Source organism: Mastacembelus armatus, chromosome 6 (assembly GCF_900324485.2).
Source record: "Mastacembelus armatus chromosome 6, fMasArm1.2, whole genome shotgun sequence".
NCBI classification, from domain to species: Eukaryota; Metazoa; Chordata; class Actinopteri; order Synbranchiformes; family Mastacembelidae; genus Mastacembelus; species Mastacembelus armatus.
In genome coordinates, this window is record NC_046638.1 from 4147966 (window position 1) to 4171612 (window position 23647).

Sequence of the window (23647 nt, forward strand, 5' to 3'; positions counted from 1 at the left end):
CCTTAACTTTCACTTGCAATTAAGCAGGAGGTCTGTAAAAATTAAATGGAGAACTTTTAAGTTATTCTGACAAGTGTACAGTGGCAGTTGAACAGTACTGATGAAGTGTAACTACTTTCATCTTTCCACCTGATCAGTAGCACATTTCCTAACCTTATAATTACGGCCAACTCAGTTTGGTACAGGAGAAGAATAAATGTGTGATTTATTTATTTTTTAATAAATCAAACAGTTAATATTTCTTGACTGATCTTTATAAGACTCTGTTGACTAACTTAGACTAACTTAGTTTTTGTTTCAGAGTGCAGAGACTGTCAGTTTGGGAAACAGAAGTAACAAGGTAAGACTTTATGGTTTATTGTTTTTTTTTAAAGCTTTATAGTTAATTACGTCTTTCATTTAATCTCGTGTTCTCACTGTTACCTTATCTTAATGTTGGATTTTTACTTTTTGCACCCTCAGTTAAATCTAATTTTTGCTCACCAGTCTCCACTTATGACTTTAAACTACTTAATCTTTTTAACCTCAGTTGATCCAGATAGATGATGCTATTTTAAGATTAATGGTTTATTTTATGGTGCCACAGTCTTTAGCAGTTGGACCTACCTGTGTCAAAGTTAAAACCAGCTTTATTGTCGAACTATTTGCAGAAGCTGCCAAAAACAAAGTCTGGGAGACGGTGCTAGTCCTTCGCTTCAGTGATAAGGTAAGATCTGTGTTTATATATAACGACATCTGGCTGCTGACATTTTATAATTTTACAAGCTAGAAAGGGAGAGAGAGAAATTATGGAGAGGTCACATAAAGTCCCGTTTCTGGTAATAGTTTCCCGCAATATTTATTTATTCAACAAAACTGAGCACTGCCATGTGCTAGAGGCTCTGTGAGGCTGTATTCAAGCACAACAGTACTTTGGGCTAAATACTAACATCAGCTTGGTAACATACTGATGTTCATGTGCTTTTCATGTCATATTGTTTAAAATATAGTTTTAAGCTGCTAAGTGTGACTGATACACTGATTCAACTGGTTTTCTATCCAATGCATGTAGCTGGACTGGAATTATGTGTGAATGCTCCCATGTTGGAATAACAGCTGTTCTCCCCATGTTGCTGACTCTGTTTGAATGCAACATTAGCAGCTCTAATGTTTACTATGGTCATCATATTACTTTAGCAAGCTAGCATGCTAACAACACCTGGGGCTGTTGGGAATGGGATTTGTTCATCAAATACTGTGCATTGCAAACATTTGACCCGACAATGGCACTAAATGCAAAGTCAGCATTTTCACAGTACATCCTCTGGGGACCATGAATGTCTTTTCAAAGTCTATGAAAAATCATTAAGTGGTTGTTGAGATATTTCAGTGTGGATCAAATGGCTAAATTTCAAAATATCATAATCTCGTCAGGAAAGGATTTTGTTATTTGGCAATATTGTAAGTTTGTCAACACAAATGTCATAAGACAAGACAAGGACATGTTGGCAAGAACATGTTGGCAAGGACCTATGGGGTTCCAGATTTAATGAATAGGTTTTAAATCAGCCGTCACCCTGCAGTTTAAGTAAGTTGGAAGATTTGTTTGCCTCTAATCTCTGGCCCCAGCACGGTGATGCCACACTGGGAACATGATGGAGTTACAACAAATGTTCTGTCCAGAATTACACACAGAAACTAAATGACTGCTGAGCTGCTGTTAATGGAACAGAAGCAAATAGCTGTTTGTCCACCAGCTGAAACTAATCACAGTTAATGAGAACACCCAAATAAAGCAATAAACTAAAAAAATTCCTGATTCCTCTTTCCCATGATGATGGTCAGTCAGTGAAGTGCTCATACACTGTGGTGGGGGAAAATGTTAGAGACATTTTCTCTAAACATATTGTTAATCTAGATTACTTTGTACATGGTGTATTATCAAGCTGACTAAAAATGTTCAGCAAACATTTGTTGCACTGTTAAAATTAATGTAACAGTATTTCTACGTTTAAAAGGTTAACAAGTCCTGCTTTCATATACTTCTTTATCCAATACAAAAGTATTACCTGCAGAATGTACAATACTTAATATTCAAAACGGCCCCTTTCATTAATGGAAAAGATATTTTTAATCTTATCACTTCTGTGCTGTAAGACATTTTACCACCATTTTCCCCAAACTTCAGGTTAGTTTCCCAGCACCACATCCCACAGGCACCAAGTCTAATTTATTTCTCCTTCCTCTAACGTATTCATTTAAGTAGCAGCAGGAACATGGAGAATAATTGCACTGCGTCGTGAGCTGTATTATGAAGTTTAACTTTTCAAAGCAAATAAACTCGTATATCACTGAATGATTTTTTTTTTTTTTTTTAATATAGTGTCACAAACTAATGACAAACTATGGTAATTATTAGCTTCAGCAACCACACTGCTCTTATTCTTAGCAGCTACTTTTGTCCAGACTAAAATATCTCAGAAATTATTGGATCAATTGTCATAAAATTTAGTGAATTTACTAATGCTCTGACAGATTGACATTTATGGTCTTGAGAGAAACGATTATTATTCAGTTGAAGAAAACTAAAACCTTTAACTGAAATAAGGCTTATAATAATAGACAATAGAACTGAGTAAATTTTAAGTGTAAATACAGGAACCTTACACAGACACACAAAAATAAGGGATTTCATAAAGACATTGAGGACAAACTGCCCTTATTGGAACATGGGAACGTTCACATACAATTCCAAAGTGTTTAGCCCCAGTGCTAACCTCACACCAGATGAAAGTATATGTTGTGTTATGTGCTGTAGACGTTTACCATCAGAAAAAGTATATAGCTCCTCTATAATGAGTTTAGATTACTGTATTGGTGTTAAAGGTTCAGTGTGTAACAGAAATAAAATGTAGTATCCATAAATATTTTGTCATTAGTGTGTAATCACTTCAAAATAGCAACCACTGTGAGCAGGTTAGCATGCAGATGTTAGCATTTAGCTCCAGGCACAGTGCAGCCTCACAGAGTTGCTGGCATGAGACAAAAGACCACACATGACAAATGTAGATTTAAATGTACTTTAATGATGATCACCAGGCTGTTTCCCTTTTACAATGAATCTGCAGTAGTTCTAATTTTACCAGTTAAAGAGACAGAGATATTGAATATTGCGCTGAGGAAGGAAAACATAACTAAGATTAATACAATGCGAAAAAGAGAGAAAATCAAACAGAACTACTAATACAGCTCTTCTTAACAACATGTTAATAGGGCAAACAATAAAAGCACAGCCCAGTATTATATTACTGTAGGTCATTTCATTACCAGTTAAGACAATTAGCTTTTTTTCAAATATGCCTCTTTAAAATAGCATTGTATTTTTTATTATTATTTCCATGTTAAATAATTACATTCAGGATTATAACTAAATAAATCACATGCAGAAATAGTAGATGGACAGATGACACCATATTGCGGTCAAACGATATCTTCATTTTAATGCAGGTGTAGTGATGAAATTGAACTGAAAGTTGCACTGTTTTCGTTCTGTATCCTGTCAGAGTTTATTGTAGTTGGTTTAAGGAGTTCTTAATAATTCTGTCACTAAAATCAGCTAAAATCAAGGTATCACAAGAAGGATAGTTTATCTCTTTGATTTGTTCTTTCCATAGAGATATGTACAAATCTTTGTACAGTACAGAAGTGTACATGTAACATTTGTTAAATTTTACTGATGATTTTTGAGTCTGCATGTTTCAAGTCATACTCAGGAAAAGGAAAAAAGTTGCAGCTGCAGTTCGTACTATTTCTGTTACTGTTAGTGTGTTTGTTTTATGGATCTCAGTTCAAAAACCAAGCTTTTCTCCTCCTTAGGAACACGACAGTTATTGAAATGACAATTTGTTAAAACAGAAAATGTATTTCTGTCCAGGTTAGTGTGAATGTTTTTTTTTTGTCTGTTTTTATATATTTTTCTGTCTATTGTTTTGATCCAGCAGCATTTGTATGGTAGTACCAACTCTACATTCAGAAAAATAGATCTCCTGTATAGTGCATTCAGCTTCTGTATAGTCATACAGTTCAGTATTGAGGGATTCACAGCGTTCTTCTCATGCCTTGAAAATCTCAAGGCCAGTATTTGGAATCTGCCAACTTGAAAACGTTATTTAAAGACACAAAATTGGATCAGTACATTTAAAAGCTTCTTCCTGTTTTGGACACTTCCATGCAGCATTAAATAAGGGGGTTGGGTAAAGGACTTTTTGCTTGATCATTTTACAACCATATAGGAGTCATTTTGGCCTTTCACTGTGCCCTACAGTTAATTAGCTCCCTCCAGGCTAAGGTGTGTACTTGTGCGTACCCAGCTATTTAATGTACAACTTGCATCCAACTCAAAGATTCTCCCTCAGTGGGATAAAACAAAGCAAGAAACAAGATGCATGTGAAAGTGTGCACAATGAACAAGAACTGTGCCAAAGAAACAAAAAAAAAAAAAAATCAGCAGCAACGTTATGAATCAACAACCTTTGATCTGAAAGTAAAGGAGGCCAGGGAGAGCAAGGAGCATGGTGGCTTCTGAAGATGAGGTATAAGTAGTGTGAGTGTTTTCCAGGGAATGAAAATGGCACTGCTCTGAGGCCAGCACAAGCTGACAAAATGCCCCAGATTTCTGATGAGTTTTTTTCTGTAGTTTGAATCAGGGTGAGGTGAAGAACTGAGTAAAGTTAAATTGTGTAAAAAGAGGATCCTCTCTAAATTTAATTTGGCAACATCCTGACAATCAATCCGTCATTAAGAGCTCAAGTAAAACCCTATCTGGAAAGCCAAGCCTGTCCTGCTTCACCCTGTCGGGCCACTCATTAGGTTCAAATCAGTCTTCATAAAACAAAACAAACATAAGCTTGAGACGAGCCAGTATGGCAGAAAATTAGTTCCTGTTTAGACAAAGATAAAATGTAAACAAAAACATAATTAGAACTGCATCTGCATCTAAATGAGAAAATAAAACCAGTATAAATTGCAAATGTAGATCCATTAGTCTAAAAATTGAGAAATAAACCGTAAATTCATTGTGAGCGTACGAGCGACTCTCAAATCTGGCTGTGAACAAGCAGAAAGCCCTTTTACACTGAACCCACCGAAAAAAAAACCTCACTCACCACATCACTTACAGAAACAAACCATGCTGTGCTTTAAACAGCCAGTGTGGATCCTATACCAACGCAAAACACACACAGAACTATTGTAAAACATTCCTACTTTAAAAGTGTCCAGTACAATCGGAAATCATCATTCATGCTCATTCTATAAATACTACTCTGGGATTAATATAAGGTAATATAAGGTAATTACTTCATATTAAGATGTTGTCCCTCGCTAACAGCAAGCTCAGTTTGGAGGAACGTCCTATGCATTATTTTATATGACAATGAAAAGTTAATTTTCTGCTACTACACTAATGCTCTGTGCTTCAACTACAAACAAAAACCCAATTCTAAACTCTCCTCTCCCACATCAGAAAAGTGCAATCCTAATTGGAGCAAAACCTCCTCCAATACATTCAAACTGGTTTGAAAGTTTTTCCCAGTGGCCTTTCAGGATGAGGAGTTAATGCTTAAAGTGGACCACAAAGTTATTTCCAAAGTTTGTATATTTTGATTGTATTATTTCGAGAGTTTCCAGGGTGTGGAGACAGTTTGTGTGTGTATTGTATGAACTGATTGGCCCTCTATGTAACCTTAACCTGGCTCCAGGTTTGCTTCAAAATGGCTCACATGTCCTTAAAATTACCCCTCTCTCCAAAACCACAAGCTAAAGGCACGTGAAAGAAGCCTCCTGTAACACACTTCACATATGTGTTTTCCTGAAAAATAACCCCAATAAGAAAGATAAATATTGCAGTTCCCACTGGCGTTATCGTTCCCTCTAAAGGGGCAAACAGACGAGCTTCGATTGCTACATTTGTCACATGTCGCCGCTCCATAGCTTTGTGAAACAGATAGTACAATGTAGATGAACAGGAGGAAATGAAAGATAATTAAACTATCTTCTCAAAAGCATGACCAAAAACTTTGCATTTGCCTCGCAGTAGTAGTTTGCTGCATCATCACAAAATATACCATTTAACATAACATCTGTAATGATATAGAAACATTTACCCTATATCTATACTGGAGTACATACAACCAACAAAGCCTGTGATAAAGACTTAAAGAACCATTACATCCAGCAGGGATATGATTAGTGTAGACACGTTGTCCCTTTGCCCGACGCATATTGAAATCACTTGAGCATAGACAACCAAACAGTGTAGTAACCTACCTGCACTATACTGCATTCCAGGCTGGCTACATTATGGATTAACCCTATGCAGTTTTCTCTGAAAGAGTCTGAGTTAAAACGCAAGCATCATGCACCAGCTAAGCTGTAAAAAGCCGAGAAGAAAGATTTCAGTGTGTCAACTTCAGGCACCTCCTAAAACTTCATCACAAATGACAAGTAGGAACGTTTTTTAATTTACGTAACATCAATTTACAGTACATTAAGTTAATCCAGACACTACTGTGGCATGAGTGGAATTGCAAAGGATGAGTTTTACTGTGTGCACCAATGGAAAAGAAAGGATTGAGTTAAGAAACAGAAAATGTTGTATTCTTCTAAAAATCCTGTGCACAGAATCTAAAGAAATTACTTCGGATTTGTTTAGGAGACATGGAGAACTAGAAGAATTCATGTTTTGGCACCTGTTTTGGCCATGTGGATGAGAAGTTTGGGACTATTTTATTTAACTGTGATTTGAACCTAGACCTTACTAATCTGTAGTTCAACTGTGGCAGTAGTCATTTGTTGGACAGATATGTTCATTAGACTGTAAGATGTGAAGCAAAGAAAGCTGTTAAATGTGATAATGTTATGGATTGAATTTTTATAACAACTGTTAGTGCTAGTATGAGAAGCATGTTCGGTTATGACAGTTAACTCACGGGAGAGAACAAACGTAAGTACAGTATAATTTGCGTGATAACCCCACTGTCACAGAAAGCATAAATCCAGTTTTGACTTTGATTTCAGCTAACAGAATCTAGAGTATTGAGGGCTGCAGCATGTGTTTGAGACTAGTACCATGACAGAGCGACAAGCTTTGAAGAAGCAGAGTGCTGTTTGCTCTTACTCTACTTTCAGTGAGAACGCATGACAGGAAGGGGGCGCGATGGGAGGGGGGAGCATAGCAGGGCTCATGAAACTCAGAACTCGATCTTGCAGGCGGGGAAAGACTCGTCCTGCATGACGACGGTGCTGCTGGAGGCCAGGACCATGATGTTTAGCTCCTGCTGCCTCTCGTGCGTCTGCTGATACCAGTCCCGGGTCACCTCTGTGTCGTGGGTTGGGATCAGAGTTACCTGACAGGAACAGGAGGAGATAAAATAAGAAGGGAAGGAGAGCAGAAATTGGTCTTGTGTGATGAGGTCAAACGAAAATCAGGAACAGACAGAGTAGTTCAGCAACCTGGAGAGGGATAGATAGATAGATTTTATGCTTATTTGCATCCGTGCCAGTACCTGTAAGTTGGACCCCCACTGAGCTTTGCCCTCCAGCAAGGCGTCCAAAACTCCACGACTGGGCTCTCCACTGCCTGGGTCATTGCCGCTCACCACGTAATACGCAGCCCGCACTCTCTTAAAGAACTCCTGGTCCACATTCTTGGCACTGCAGTGGTTGGGCACATAGGCCAGGTCGACATACACAGGTGGTCCAGGGGGGACAGTGGAACTAGTTTTTTGTGAGTTGTTACCTTGGGAAGAGCAAGATTGTTTTGTCATTATTTAATTTATTAAAATTGTGCTGCAGTAACAGAGACCTGAACGAGAATTTTCTCAAAACAGCTCAAAGAACTTTGATAAATGATATATAGTAAAGTCAATTCACACTGCAGCCTGGTTTAGATAGCATTATATCTGCTGTTTAATGACCAAATTCTGTGGCAGCTATGGATCCTTAATGTCTACCTGTGACTTTAAACAAGCCCAGGAATTATTTTGAAAATAATTTTCCATCATGTTGTGGTGCAGGTTGTGAGGACACACCTGAAGTGCTCTTGACACCATTGACCAAGCCTTTCCCTGGATTGAGGATCTCACTCCTGGAGCCTTGACTCTCAGACATCTTGATCAGCCTGGAGCTTCTGTCTGTATCCTTCCTCTTGAGGGAGGCTGATCGGGGTGAAGCGGAGTCCTTGGTCTGCTTTACCGGAGTAGAGGACCTCTTCCTGACTTCTCCCTTTCGAGCAGGAGAGGCAGATTTGGGCTTGCCCTTTCTGAGGCCCTTGGTGGTCTTGTGCTCTTTCTTGAGAAGTTTCTCTGTGCTGCTGTGATCATTGAGGAGAGCGTCTGGATCTACCATGCACACGTCTGGGTGGGGAGGGTGAGGAAGAGGGTCCTTCATTGGCATGGGCGGAGGATCATGGGTCTTTTGAGCTGATCTAGGTGAAGGAGGATGATGACCCCCTCCAGCTCCAGATGCAGATAATTTGTCCACAGGCAGATGTTCAGCATCTTCATCTGAGTCCAGATTTCCTTCAGCTGTTATGGATGGACACTCCTCAGTTTCAGGAGGGACGTCAGAGTCTGACTGTGAGGGCATGGATTCACTGGCTGATGTCGGAGGTGTCTCCTCTCCAGCTAAGGTCACACCCAAACTAGATGACATGGCACCCGGCAGCTGGTGTGACCCCTGTCCAGCATCTTTGTGGTAGCTCTGAGTATGGTGGCGCTTCTGTTTGTGTGACCTCCTTTTCACAGAGTGCTGCTCCTGATCATCCTCATCCCCGTCCTGGGAGTGGTCGCTGCAGCCGCCCTCCTCGCCCTCGTCACTGGAAAGCTGATGAGGACTGGGGTTGATGAACGATGGAGAAAGTTCTCCTTTGCGATGTTTATATTCACAGGAGGAGTAGCCTGGAGGGGACGAAGAGGAAGTAGCACCAGTGTTCAAATCTGTGGGTCGATCAGTCTTTGTGTCTTCTCTGCCAGATGTTTCTGTGTGATAGCTGTACTTTGAAGAGGACAGAGAGGTACTGTGCAGACTGGACATCCATTCCATTGCTTCCATTGCCTCCTCTTCCTCATCATCACCATAACCTGGAGGAGGGTCACTTGGGCAGTCATCAGGTCTCTGCAGTAGCTCCCAATCTGATATACTGCTCTTTCTTCTCATTTCTAATCTCTCTGGTGGCTTATCCAACAGACTTGTATCCTCTGTTTCTGCCTCTCTTTCTCTACCAAACTCTACTTTTTCACACATCTTTGGATCAGTTGTAGCTTTCTTCTCTTCTGTGCCATCCTTTTCATCCAGCTTCTTTTCCTCTATTTTCTGCTTGACTTCAGTGTCTTTAACGGTCTTTTCATCTGTTTCACTTGTTTGTTTTTCTGCCACTTTGGAATCTTCTTTTATATATGCTCCATTTGTCTTTTCTTCCTTTCTCTCTACATCCTCTTGTGTTTTAGACATGTCTAGTATGGCACATGAGGTTTTGCTAGCTCCACTATCACTTAGAGTAACTGAGGCTGTTTGTTGAATTGTTTCTACATCAGGTTTACACACAACAGTAGTTGAGGTGATGCTCTTTGTCTCTGTGGCATGTAAGGTACTTTCTACCACATATGACTCCGTTATTGATGAGTAGGTCTCTTTTTGCTCAGACACTGGGATTTTTTGACATTCAATACGACAGGGTAGAGTACTGTCCTCCATTTCAAGTGTGCCAGGTTCCTCAGCTTCTGCTGTACCTTGGGACCCTCTGTCAGAGGAGTCAGCCCTTTGGAGGGGAGAGACATCGAAGTGAGCCTCTGATTTGGATAAACTCTCTGAGACCTTTACTGGTTCAGTACTATGTAGAGATGCTGTTGTGGATGTTTCAATCTTAGTTTCTAGCATATAGAATGTATCTATGCTTGACTTTGAATCTGTTCTAGGCTTTGCGGAACCACTTGGATGCTCAATTTGTTTGGCAGTGGTAGAAAAGACTGGAGATGATGCTTTTGTCTCCTCAAACTCACTGAGTGAAGACACTTTTGTTGAAGGTTTTGTTGTCACCTCCATATACTCATCTCTCTGAAATCCTCCAAAGCAGGAGCTTGTTGATGCTGTTGAGAACGATGGCTCCTCTTTGACTAGAGGTCCCTTAGAGCTTGATACTGTTGCAAAAGTTTCACCTTTGCCTCTGTTGAACTGTTGACTCAAAGGGTCAGGCGTTGAGGTTGAGTAACTGTAGCTTGTGGAGGAGTATGTTGATGTAGAGTATGTTAAGGTGGTGTACGTGCAAGTTGATGAGGCAGTTTGCTTATATTTTGTGGTGATATCTGGTGTCTGCCTTTCACCTAGACTTTCTTCTTGGATGTCTCTTTGGCTGTAATATTTATCACCGCTTAGTTTGAATGGCTGAGAGGCATGTGAGAGGGTGAGGGTTTCTTTCTTATCCTCCTTCAGTTCTTCTTGACTCTCCTCACTGTAGACATGCTCAGAAGAATCTCCCGATCTGCTCTGTCCGATATCAGCATAACTCCCCGTTAGCAGAGTGAAGGGACTAGTTGTGGGCTTGGACTCTGAATGGTCAGGTGGCAACAAGCTGCCTGTTAAGGTGCTTCTGGAAGTTAGTTGGCAAGTTTCCTTTGTCATAAAGCTTGGCAGTAACGATGCTTCATCTCCTTCTTTTGACTTTTGTACTTCAGAGGACGTTACCTCTTCTGCTGAAGACAATCTTCTTGTGGTTGGCTCAGGAGATGTGTCCTGTGCTTGCTTTGTTTCAGGAAGTTTTTGGGCATCTGATGTAGCAAAACAGCTTTCGTCCATTTTGAGGTCGCTTGTGCTTGGCGGTGTTGTTTTACCTCCATCTGTACTCTCAGTCTCATGAGGTTTGAATGCGACTATATCATCTTCTTTGAGTTGTCTCACTTCAGGAGATGGTGGTTTTGGAGTTAGGTCTTGTTTGTCTTTAGAAGCTGAAGCATCATCACATGTCGGTTTAGACACAGTTTCCTCTTTTAGGAAGCTTGACTCAGGCAACTGAGACTTTTTGTTTGAGACCTCCAGCTCTGCTAATGTAGCACTATCATCAGAGCTCCGCCTGCATGTTTCTTTTTCAGACTGTTCTCGGGCACCCTTTTCCATATCTACATCACTTAACTCCTCTTCTTCCTCCTCTTCATCCTCATCTTCTTCATCATCATCAACATTGAAATCTTCTCCCTCTACAAGCAACCTTTTATCTATGAGGCTCTCTTTTCCTTCAGGGAGGTCTAACATGGCTTTACAAGTTGCTGAGCTGCTAATTTGACTGTTATCAGAGGCAAGAACATTATCATCTATTTCATGTCCTAAAAATGTAGCAGAAGGGGATGTCCTTAAATCAGATTGTTCTCTCTCCAGCGGTAATGCTTGTTGAGGTAAAATGTCTTTTTCTGCAGGTGAATGGCGACCAGATGGTGAGTCATCTTTTTTGTGATCAGGAGACTCCATTTTGTCTTTAAGTGACTCGGCAGATATTTCCTTCTCTCTTTCCAATGCTTTCTTTTCTGTGAATGCTCCAAATGCTAAGGGAGTAGCTGAGGCTTGATCTGCCTGGCTCCATGATGCAGAGGGTGTTTCTTGTCTTAATGATTCACCTGCTGGTTGAACAGCAGCACTGGTAGACATTTTATCTGTTTCTCCTGTTTGAAAAGTTGCTGTGTCACCTTTCTTCATGTCCTCTTTTTCTTTCTCTGGTTTCTCAGGTTTGTCCTCTTTGGGACTGAAAGACTCAGCAGCCTGGGACATTTTGTTGTCTTGCATGTCTATGGGTGAAAAGCCCTTGTCAACATAAGGTGTATCTGGTCTTTCTTCTCGCTCACTTTCTTCCTCTTGGCCTTTCTCTCTGTCCTCATATCTAGGAGAGGCACTTCGACTGTGGTGGCTGCTTCTTTCACTTTCTGTGAGAGACACTGGGCTGTAGTCGACTCTACTAAAGGACAGGGGCTCTTCTTTGTATTGATCGTCCAGTAGGAACATGGCTCCTCCAGCCTCGGTCTGGCTTGTTCTCCTGTTGTCATCGACACTGATATCAGAGGCATGATCAAAACTGACAGAAACCTCACATTCCTCTCTAGAGTCGTGATCTTTTGGAATGGGCTTTTCATATGGATCATACTTGGATGCAGCAAATGTTTGCTTTTCATCTTCTGGGCTTCCACTGGCCATTTCCTTTTCTGATGTAATTTTTTCTCCTGCAGTGTCTGATTTTACAGAATCGGTGCGTCTTGTATCCTCAGAATCTTTGTCCAACATAAAATATGAACAAGGCTGTGACAATCCTGGAGAAGCCACCTCTCGTTCTCCTTCCATCTCCCTTTCTGCTTCCTTCCCTGGTTTCTCAGGAGACTTTGTCTTATCTTCAACAACTCCTGAGCTTGTCTGAGATGGTATCTGTTTCTCTTGTGGCATTTCTTCAACTCTGGACTGGCTCTCAGTGCTTGAAAGTATATAGCTTCTGGGCTGTCTGTCAGTGCTTGATACCGTTGACAAACAAAGCTTTATCTCAGTTGTGTCTGACACTTCTTTTCCTTTGACAACTGGGACATCAGAAGCTGGTTCTTGTTTTGCAAGAGAGGTTGTTTCCTCCTTTGATGGGACAACGGAAGGCTCTGGTTTGGTAAGTGGTGCAGAAGTGGTCTCTGTTTTCACATCTTCGTCTGGTTCAGGTGAAATCTGGGATTCTTCTTTGCCAAACTCTTTGACGTCTTCATCAATAGAGGGCTCCTGCATTGTAAGTGTTGGTATGATCACTGTGGTCTGTTCAGATGTGGGTGGTTTAGTTTGGTCACTTGCCTGAGTAGTTTGGGGTAAAGACAGACCTGCAGAGGACATGTCATGGTCTGATTTTCTTGGCTCCACTGATAACGGTCTGGAGCCTGCTCCTCCCATACAAATATCTTCCTCCTCTTCATCTTCTCTGTCTTCATCTGAAGACTGAACCACAAATGCAGGTTTGTAATCTGACTTGGATGGCATCGCCACGTCTCCTGATATTGTCTGTGCAGGTTGTTTAATGGTTTTGTCCAGGTCTTTCTCCTGTAATTCTTCTCTCTCCCATTTCTCCTCCTTGGTGTGGTCTACATCAGAGGAGTCATACTTTCCTTCATCTGTGATCTCATCTGTCTTTCTGTCAGTAACATCCCTTTCTTTAGTCATCTTCTCATCCTCTTCTTTTATCTTTTCTTCTTTATCTTCAGTATCATAGGTGTATTCCTTTTCTTGTTCTTTTTCCATTTTCTGTTCTTTGCTAAGTTCAGCAACGTGTGCGTCATCTTTTTCTTTCTCCATCTTCTCTTCTTGAACAACAGTGATCTTTGCTTCTTTATCTTGCTGTTTCTTCTCATCCTGGATGTACTGGGGAGACACACAAATGTCATCTTTTGCATCCGAAGCGGTTACAGAAACATCTTGCTGCATTGCTATTGATGAAGTGCCAAATGCTTCTTTTTCTTTCTGAGCTCCAGGAACCTCGGCAGAGCCTTCTTCATATGTATATTCATACATATCAGTGATCTCATAAATATCCTTTTTCGTCTCTTCATCTTTAGTGCTAAATGCTGTGTGAGTGTCTGCCTTCTTGTCTGTCTCCCATTTGATGGATTCAGCTTCACCAGTGCCTTGTTTGACTCCATCTTTCTTTTCCTCCTCAGTGGTTTCATCTTTCAGTGGCTCTTCTGCTTTCACATCCTTGAGCTGCTCAACAGTGGTGTCTATTTCTGTCTCTTTTTTAATCTCAGCATCTTCAGGTTCTTTATCTTTAATTTCCTGGAAAATAGGTTTGTGGTCAGAGATATCCCCCTTTTCCATCTCTTTAGCATCCTGCTTTATAATTTGTTTGTCAGAAATTTGTTGTTTGTGACTTTTTTCCACCTCGGTGGCATCCTTTGAGGTTTTGACAGAGGTATCATCAGTGTCCTTTTCCTTGTGCTCCTTAATAGAGCCTGAATCAAAAATATCACTTGCTTCCTCTTTTTCCATGTCCTCTTCCTTAACCTTGATGTCTTTATCATAAGTTTCTTTCTGTGTTTGTTTTGCCTCTTCCTTAATTAATTTCATGTCAGCTACATCTTTTAATTCGTCTTTCTCATCTGTGAAAGCTTTTACACCATCAGTGTCTTTCCTTTCCTCCTCGGTGGATTTAATATTTGATATGTCTTCCTTAATTGTAACTGTATCTTTTTCCTCCTTGATGGTTTGGATATCAGCAGTATGATCCTGAATTGTCACTACTTCTTCCTCCTCATGAAGTTTGACAGTGATAGTTTCCCCTTTTTCTACTTCTTCTTCCTTTTGTTCCTCTATTGTTGATTTGACAGCACAAATATCTTTACTCATTTCTTTTTCCATTTCGTCTTGTATGGTGGGTTTAGCAACAGAAATGTCATCCTTCGTGCTTGTTTCATCCTTGGATGTTTTGACATCAGAAATCATCACATCCTCTTCCTCAGTCTTCGCGGGTTTAAAGGCAGGAGGGACATCTGTGTCTTTTGTCTCTTGTTTCTTTTCTTCCACAATGACTGGTTTGGCAGCATCTGTAAGTGCTTCATTTGTTTCTACCTTGCTTGGTGTGGATAAATCATCTTTACCTACTATTACATGCTCTTCATCCAACTTGGTAAGTGAAATGGCAGCAGCATCATCTTTTCTGTCTTCTTGGACAGTTTTTTCTTCAACTGCTGGTTTAACAGCAGATACATCATCCTTAGTCTGCAGTTTATCTTTTTCCTCTTCCTTAGGCATTGAAGTTGTACTTGTGTCTTTGGTAGATTTGAAGGCATCATCTTCAGTAAATGTCACATCTTCCTCCTGCTCCTCGAAAAGTTTTGTATCAGAACTTTCTTGTTCTGTCGTTGGCATCGCTTCACTCACCTGTTTTTCCTCCATCTTGGTGAGGCTGATGGTTGAGATAGCATCTTTACAAAGCTCTTGCCCCTTTTCCTCTTTTACTGATACTACAGGTGCATCACTCGTACTAATAATGACTTCTTCTGTGAATTTAATAACGGTGATGACATCCTTCTCTCTCTCCTTTTCCCTCTGATCATCTGTAATGGGCTTGGCAAGAGAACCTTCTGTTTTTGACATCTTGTTTTTCTCTTTTTCATCTTCAGTCACTTTGATATCAGACGTTTCAGTCTCTGCTTTCTTCTCCTCTTCTTTAGTAGACTCAATAATGGATATATCTTCTTTCTTTGCCTCTTTCTCCATCTGGTCTTTATCAGGCTTGATGTCTGTCACTTTGGCCATTTCAATCTCTTCCTCTTTAGTCTTTGTATCACTAACATAAAAAGTATCATCCTTTTCTGCCTTTTTCTTTTCCTCCTCTATCAGAATCTTAACATCAGTCACATCATCCTTCTTAACCTCAGTCTCCTTAACCTCACATTGAATTTTAAGGTCAACATCGTAATCTTGTTTTGTGTCTTTTTGCTTCTGCTCATCTTGAATTTGTTTGGCCTCAGAAGCAACAATTTCCATGTCTGATTGTTGAGTAGTTTCAGCCTCAGGAATATGGACTTTTTCTGTCTCTTTTTGTTCCTCTTTCTTGGCTCTATCAACAGTGTCAGTGTCCTTTTCAGTTTGCTCTTTTTTGATAGGTTTACTATCAGAGGTATCATCCTTTACTGCCTCTTTCGCTTCCGTGATGGACTTAATGGCAGAAATGTCTTCCTCAATGACAGATTTCTGTTGCTGCTCACTCTTGATTTGTGTGACATCAGAGGTGTCATCCTTTTCTTTCTTCTGTTCTGCCTCAATGGTTTTAACTACAGGCTTATCATCGTGAACATCATCATCATCAACATCTTTCTTGTGATCATCGTCATCTAGGAAACGACTCTCTGTCTTTGGAAATTTAGATGGAACGGGTGCTTCAGGTTCTTTCTCTTTAAGCCCATCAGTATCTTCATCACGCTGCCCAGATGAGATGAGGGAATCACTCCCTAACAACTGTTTGCTTTCATCTTTTGTCACTAGAGAAGCATCTTTTTCTGGCTCTTTCATCACTGGAACCACTTTTATGTCCTTCTCAGGTGATTTGTCCAAAGAAATCGCAACTTCTACGTCATGCTGATCTGCTTTCTGTTTGTCAACATCTTTTTGTGTCTCCGTTGCTTCCTCTTTCTTTTTAATTATGTCTTCAGTTGAGGCGACTACATCAGGGAGTTGGTCTTGCTTTTGCAGCTCCAAATCAGGAAAGACCTTCATCTTGTCTTCTACTGGTGAGTGACGAATTGGAGAGTGAGCTGCACTTGAGGGTCCGGACTGTGGAGGGGAGGCCATTTTCACAGTGATATCATCAGGACTAAAGCAACGGTCCTCACTCTCTGAAGTTACTGAGTCTGATCCAAAAGGTCTAGTAGGCACAACAGATGAAATATCTTTAGGTGTGAGTGCATCTATATTTTCCTCTTCAACTGGAAGTGGGATTAGTTTACCATCTTGTATAGATTTTGAAACAGGAGACACTGAGTCGTCAAGCTTTTCAATGTCTTTCTCTTTACCCTGTAGTATTTGGGAGGAAGCATAGCCTTCTTGAAGTTTTTCAAGTGAAATTTCAACATTAGGAGTTTGGTCTTCTTCCTCCTCCTCCTCTTCTTCTGCAGCAGGAGCTTTATCCGTCATCTTCGCTTCTTCAACCGGAAGCTGTAAATCATCAGATGGAGACTTTGATTGTTTATCATCTTCTAAGGAAGGTGGTGAAAGAGTTTCTGCAGAGGGGGGCCGCACTTTGCCGTCAGGTGGGGTTGATGGAAGAGCAGAGGTTTTGGGTGTTTCTTCAGCTGGAGGTGCTGCAACAGATGCTGCTGATTGGTCTTCAGCAATAGAAGTGGGAAAGGAGGACATTTTGTCATACTCTGTGATGGATGTTGCAGAAGATACATGCTCCTCTTCTGCCAAAGGAGCAGTGATGATGTTGGTGAAGACAGATACTTGCTCCTGGACACCTGGGATAAAACCTTTCTCAGTCATAGCTGCAGCTTGCATCTCCTTCATGCCATGAATGTTTACAAATGAACCAGTTTGATCTGGAACAGAGATGTCGTAAGCACCAACGTCATACTGAAGGTGTGGTATCCTCTCCTCCGCCTCGTCATGGATCTCCTCATCAGAGATGGTCTGTTCAGTCTCAGAGTACCCCGGAATGGTCTCATCTTGGATGTAGGAGATGGGTTCAGCTGCAGCTGCTCCCTGTGCTACTGAAGTTATGGGAGCTGTGGGCCCTCCAACATGTGACAAGTAGCCTTCCTCCTCCTCTTCTTCATCTTTGGCTGTAATCAGGATTTCAGCAGTTTTGGTTTCAGTGACCATTTGTTCTTCAGCTGCATCTTCAGGAAGGGTTTTAATTTCTTCATCTGCTATTACATCTAAATCTTCCACCTCCTCCAGCTCAGCTTTCTCCACTGCCTCCTCCTCCTCGTCTTCCTCATGCTCTTCCTTGGCTGGAAGTATGTGTAGTTCCTCTTTGGCCACAACCTTAGCTGAGAGGTGTTCTGATTTCTCCATTTCTTCAATCTCATGTTTCCTGTCAAGCCCTTCATCCTTGGCCTCCTTCCATTTTGATTCATCTTCCTCTTCACCTATTCCCATATCCTCCTCCTCCTCCTCTTCTGTTTTCCTTTTAGCAACTGGGGCCTCCTCTTCTTCCTCTTCTTCCTCATCCTGAGTTGCAGCTCCTTCGTCTTCAAACTTTTGAGCCTCCTCTAATTCTCTCTCTTGTGTCAACTCCTGTTTTTCTTCAATTTCAGCTTTTACTTGTGGAGCTGACAGCTCCTTTTCAGGAGACTTTGTGCCAGTGGGAACTTCAGATGTTTCCTCTTGTGCTTCCTGCTTTTCTTCAGTTGGTTTTGATGATACTTCAGTACTGTCAGGTGGCTCTGCCAATACAGCTAAATCCTCAGCTTTTTTCAGTTCTTCAAAATCCTTGGTGAGGTCTTCAGGTGTGGAGGGAGCAGACATGCCCTCAGCAGTTCCATTCTCTATTGGTTCAGGTTGAATAGTTTTAGGTTTAGGCTCCTCTGGTTTAGGTACAGCAGGTTCAGCCTTAGCAGCTTTTAGTTTTCCAGTCTTGGCTTTGCTTGAGGCTTTAGCTTTATGTAATGTCTTTCTGACTTCAGGAGTAAGAGGTTTTAGGTCAGGCTTTGTAATTTTTCTGAGCTCAGGTTTTATTTCCTTCTTTTTCTCCTCTTTGGACTTCATGTCTTTCTTTTCCTCTTTCTTAACTAAGTCATCTTTCTTTACTTTCTTGATCTCTTTCTTTTCCTTGTCCTTTTTCTCATCCATCTTTGACACCCTTTCCTTTGAGTGCTTTTTTAAGGATTTTTCTTTCAGGAGTTTTTTCTTTTCTGGCAAATCAGTTTTAGATTTTAAAGTCTTGGTAGGCTTCTTCTCTTCCTTTTTCTCTGATATGTTTTCTTTGACAGAGTCGCTCTTTGCCTCTGTGGCAGCTGACACATCTTCTTGTCCTTCGGTTTCTTTCTTTGAGATCTTTGCTGTAGTCTTCGGGGATGATTTAAGACTCTCTTTGCTGTCTGTTCTTTGTTTTAACTTGGTTTGTTTTATAACAGAGGGAGGCGCTCCTGAGGCAATGTCCTTTTGTGTGGCTACAGGATAGCGCAAGAAGTCAAGGTGCTTTAATTTTTCTAGTCCCTCCAGGATCTTGTTTTGTGGTGCATTACCAGGGAACAATACTCTTACAATCTTTTCTGCAGGGTTGGCGGGGAGCCAGACGACTAAGGCTGTAACCGATGTCAGGTAGGGCACAGATATCTCTCCCTCTTTCCCGTTGGGCAGTACAATGCCAGTTTTGGCCTTGCTGTTGCCAGCCCACTTCTGCATTAGAAACTGCATCTCTTTGCTTTCTTTAACAGGGTTTAGAATATACATGTCTAACCTGCCCACACCCATCTTGTGGAACAGAGTGATGGGCTCAATAGTGTTGCTTACCACTCGAAAGAGAGGCTCTGGTTTGACTCCTAGTTTGTTAAGGTACTGCAGAGTCAGAGAGGCTTCTTCGATACTGCGTTTGACTTTGAGATTAGATTCTGGCATACGGAGTTTCTCTGGTACATTGAAGAACACCACACCTAGTTCAGGAGAGATCAGGTTCTTCATCCAATCACTATAGTTGGTGGAGCCTTGAGACTGCTCCTCCTCCTGTTCTGCAATCTTCCTCTGAAGAAGCCCATTGATGCCTGGGAGATTGTCAGCGCCGATGTGTGTAAGTAAAATTGAGTCAATGCGGTCCAAATGACGGACCAGCTTCCAGAAGCAGGATTTCCGCTCAGACCCTCCATCCACCAGGACATTGAATCCGTTGACAGCAAACAGAGCAGAGTCTCCTCGTCCGCCAGGAAAGATGTAGCAACATGGCTTGGACAGCTTCAGGAATCCTCCAGAAGTGGGTGGCTCCAAGAGGTCAAACGGTGAAGGGACATCAACGGTCTCAGAGAGGTACTCTGTGAATTCGGTGACGCCCTCCATCTTGGGGAGTACAGGCTCAGGGTTTAGTTTGTATTCCAGAAACTCCCGTAGGGTTTGCTGTTGTCCCAGGGAGCTCCAGCCCACCTCCCCGCGGCAGGACACAGTAAGTGTGGCCTGCTGCTTGGGGGCTGCTGTGCCAAGTATTTCACTGACCTGCAGGAGAGACACACTCGTCAGTGATGCATGCAGAGGTGGTGGACCTGTGCTGTAAACACATGGACTGGAAAAAAACAGAATTAAAGAAACTGTTGTGTTGAATATCTTTTTAAGAACCAAACAATGAATGCCCAGAATGTGTCACATTTGTAAGTATTTTCTCATATGTGACTATTAAAACTACTAAGATGCATTCAGATTTGTACAGTGATTATTGTTTAATGTTTGAATGCAGTAGATTTGACTCACCCCAGGATCAGCAAAGACACGTGAGAAGGTCTGGTAGGTGAAAACCCCAGTTTGCAGAAGAAGGCCACCGTGATCCGAGGTCTGACCACTCAAGACGAGAAGCTTGTGTCCTGCAGAGTCTGTAACTAGAGACTGGATCTGGGACAGACAAAAAAACAGAAAAAGAGGGCAGGAGAAAAAGGGAACCAGAGGACAGTTAAAGGAGACATAACATTTCCAGGATCGAAAGAGAAAAAACTTCACCGACAAAGGAAGATGCACTTTAATTTTAATATAAATATGAAGCTGATTTGCAGGTATCTCATCTCAAAACTGCTTTGGTACTGACTGAATGTGTCTGTAGCATCAAAATCTACAAAGGTACCAAAAGAAGGTATATACAAGAATATGCATAAGAATATGTATATATACACGAAATGCAAGTACTGAAATGCCAAATAAAGATTTTGAAGTAATTTAGAAACATGGCCACTAGAAAAGACACAGAAACTTATTTTACAGTAGTAAAATATCCAAATCATCATATATGTTGTTTGCATATTTCTTTAAAAAGCATATGACAGTTTTCATTTTTTCAAAATTCGTAATTAATCTGTCTTGAAAATACCCATGTAAAGAATATTTACATGACAAATTGGCAGAAATGGTGATTAAAGAGTGGCAGTTTGAACCATCTTTCCCAAAACTGCACCACATGATATGACGTAGGCGAAGGGGGAAGTAGAACTTGGCTAGTCGTTGCTGGTAGTGGTTATTGAGTCGTCTTGTTTTACCATTTCAAATTTTCTGGTGTTTTTCAGTTTTTTCAGAACAATATTAACTCAGGACACCTGCCCTGTTCTCCACAGCTTGATTTCTCTCCTGTGCCCATTTGTGTCTTATCCATGACTGCCCATACTCTCTCTCATTTCTGACAGGCTAAAAATTATATGGTTGTGGTTTGTCGTATATTTATGAAAAGACTAGTACTAGGCAAAAATTAAAATTTTTTATTGCAATTAATCCAAGATTTCCCTGCAATTAACCACACTCAATAATTAATTCAAAAGTACTGTATAGCAGTACTTTTTTTAAAAAAAAGTAATTCTTTTCCAGTTCCTGTGAGCAGTGCAGCAGTTTTACACCCAACCCAAATGCTCTCATTGGTTGAGAATCATGATGACACTCATCTCAAGCCAGTACTGATCAAGATGCCACCCATGGTTTGTCTGTATGTGTATTTAGAGCCAGTGAGCAATGGACTTTCAAAATAATAAAAATAATGATAAAAACTGCATTAATGAGTGATAAAATTGTTGGAGTTAATTAATGAGATAACGCGACGATAATGCATTAACTTACCCAGCCCTAGAAACAACATTTTGAAGTTTATCGGTTTCACAATCTATTGCCAATGATTATTCAGAAACTAGCTTGTTTACTCATTGTTACGTCATATTTTCTTAATGCGGAAGTGAAATCGTTCAGAAAAATGTCTCCTGCCACTAATCCAGTGAATATTAAACTTTTTTCACTAAAATGATAAATACAACAATTTTTCCTATGCTCTGATGAAATGGGTACTCCAACCTGTCATATGCTCCTTAAAAGAATTTAAGCGATATGTAAATGTGCTGACTCAGGATAAGCTGACTTACCTCTAATACAACAGTGTCTTCTGAAGGGTTGACAAGCACTACGATTTCTAGAACATCACTTTTGTGGTGGAGAGTCCTTTGTCCTGTAAGAGGAGATTAAAAACAGTATAATCATTTTACAGCAGAGGATTTCAAATGTAATATTCAGCTCCATCGAGGCCTGAAGGTTGGATGATGTAAAGAACCTGACCGTCACTGCTACCAGATGCTCAGCCATCTGGCCTGAAGATAGCCTGTTGTACAACATCCAGACCTGATCTGGAAAACCTCTTTGAGTCAGGAGATTTACTACACTGCATTCTTTATCTTATATGGGCCAGTCACTATATAGAGACAGGCAACCCAGTTGTGCATCAACACAAGAACAAAAGTTGGAATAGGAAATAGGTCACAGATGTCTGCTGGGTGAAGTTTAAAATTAAAGCCAAGAACACAACCAAATGGAAACCAATATTTACCATTCATATTAAGCAATAAACCTTAAATTCCTCGCTTCTGTTACTTCACTTCTAGCACTGGAGAGAAACATACAGTACTGTATCTAGAGAGCTGTAGGCTGAAAACTGTCATTTCAACATTACAGGCCAAGAATATAAAAGAAATTATTCTGTAAGCAAAACAACACTGCATGTAAATCCATGCACTAAAACAAGGAAAATCGCTAAATTCATCCAATTCTTGAGCACATTTTGATGCCTTTAGCATGTGATACATTCAGAAGGGATGTTAAGCTTTAATTCCCCTTTGCTTCAGCACAGATGCAGGTTCTAATATTAGAGAAGTCTAATAATAGGGGATCTCAGTGACTCCACTATCCACCGGGATATTTGGTTCATCCCCCCGAGTTCACAGGGCTGTGATATCATTTTAGTATATGGGCTGTCAACATGTGTTTTCCATAAAAGACCTTTGATATGAGTCATTCTCAGCCTCAGATATTGTGACATATAAAGGACAGCTAAGATACAGAAGAATGGATTAATAAGTCATTTTCTATTTTAAAAAAAGTTCACTGCTGAAATGGCTCAGCTTCTACATCAATAAGTTAATTAGTGCAGTACTTATAAGTCTAGAGCATCTTGGTGAGTCAGAAGAAGAAGCACTCAATAAGCAGCTGTTAAATTACAGATATAATCACAGCCATATTATCTGCTTGCTAGTGATAATTGTACTTTTGTATTATTCTTCTTGTATTATGATTATCATCTGTTATGATGACAAACAGATTTGATTTATGTTCAACCAAATATTCTTCTTAACGACTAAATAGTCATAACTGAGATTTTCATATAAAGAATTTTCCGCCTTTCTCAGTTGTTAATATTTTCAGGTTATGAAAACATTTAGACTGGTTGTTCTGGTGGCACTTTTTTGGGAAAACTTACTCAACTTAGTGCAATAACAGCATTTCACATTTCTAGGAGCAACAACAGCAGATTAAACAGTCAATAGATGAAAAAACTACCGATTCATATATTTATCTTGGTATTATTATAGTACTTTAACAAGACTTTTCTCAAGTTTAATTCAGAAAAGCTACTGTACAACTTTAAAGCTGGCCATATAAGTAAGTCACTTTCACTTTCTATGCATCCACAGCTAGAAGCTCTGTGAGGTTGCTCCTAGTACAGCAGTATAGTATAGTATTAGTATATATTATACCATGTTTGCCATATTAGCTTATTTTAGCATGCTAACACTGCAGAGGCTGATGGGGATATAATTACTTTTGGGATGTACAAAGTCAGGGGATGACAAAAATTATTTTTTTAAATGAACTACAATTATCACTCTCTTTGTGGAGCAAGAGAGATCAGCCACGAATATTTTGTGCCAGTTCAACCCATCGACATTGGGATATTTTGCTGGATAAGTGAAAATTCTGACCTGTTGGTGCTGCTACATTAACAGTCACCATAATGGGACAGACATTCCTGCCATGCTCTACAAGAGACAAAGAAATATATAGACACTACACCCATCTAAGTAACTGATTTTAAACACTGCTAAATTAAATCACTTACAGGACTGGAAATTATGGAGGTCCAAAAGTGCCAAAATGAATAAATAAAAAA

General features: G+C 40.4%; 1 protein-coding gene across 1 annotated transcript; it reads right to left on the reverse strand.

Annotated features, from left to right (window-relative positions):
- Positions 1-3045: 3045 nt before the first annotated feature.
- map1ab (microtubule-associated protein 1Ab) lies at positions 3046-21650 on the reverse strand. Its single transcript, XM_026310951.1, has 5 exons — positions 21573-21650; positions 19936-20073; positions 8070-19683; positions 7545-7777; positions 3046-7385 (listed from the first exon to the last, which is right to left on the reverse strand). The coding sequence occupies exons 3-5, from the start codon at positions 19528-19530 to the stop codon at positions 7230-7232; spliced, it is 11850 nt and encodes a 3949-aa protein (XP_026166736.1). The 5' UTR covers positions 19531-19683; positions 19936-20073; positions 21573-21650; the 3' UTR covers positions 3046-7229.
- Between the last annotated feature and the right edge of the window lie 1997 nt (positions 21651-23647).

Bases quoted from the DNA above. Each gene is read 5' to 3' on its own strand.
- map1ab (XM_026310951.1), bottom strand. From the start codon at position 19,530: ATGGAGGGCGTCACCGAATTCACAGAGTACCTCTCTGAGACCGTTGAT. The intron at 7,778-8,069 runs GTGTGTCCTCAC...GCTCTTCCCAAG, and splicing joins TGGTGTCAAGAGCACTTCAG to GTAACAACTCACAAAAAACT. The intron at 7,386-7,544 runs GTACTGGCACGG...TGTTCCTGTCAG, and splicing joins AGTGGGGGTCCAACTTACAG to GTAACTCTGATCCCAACCCA.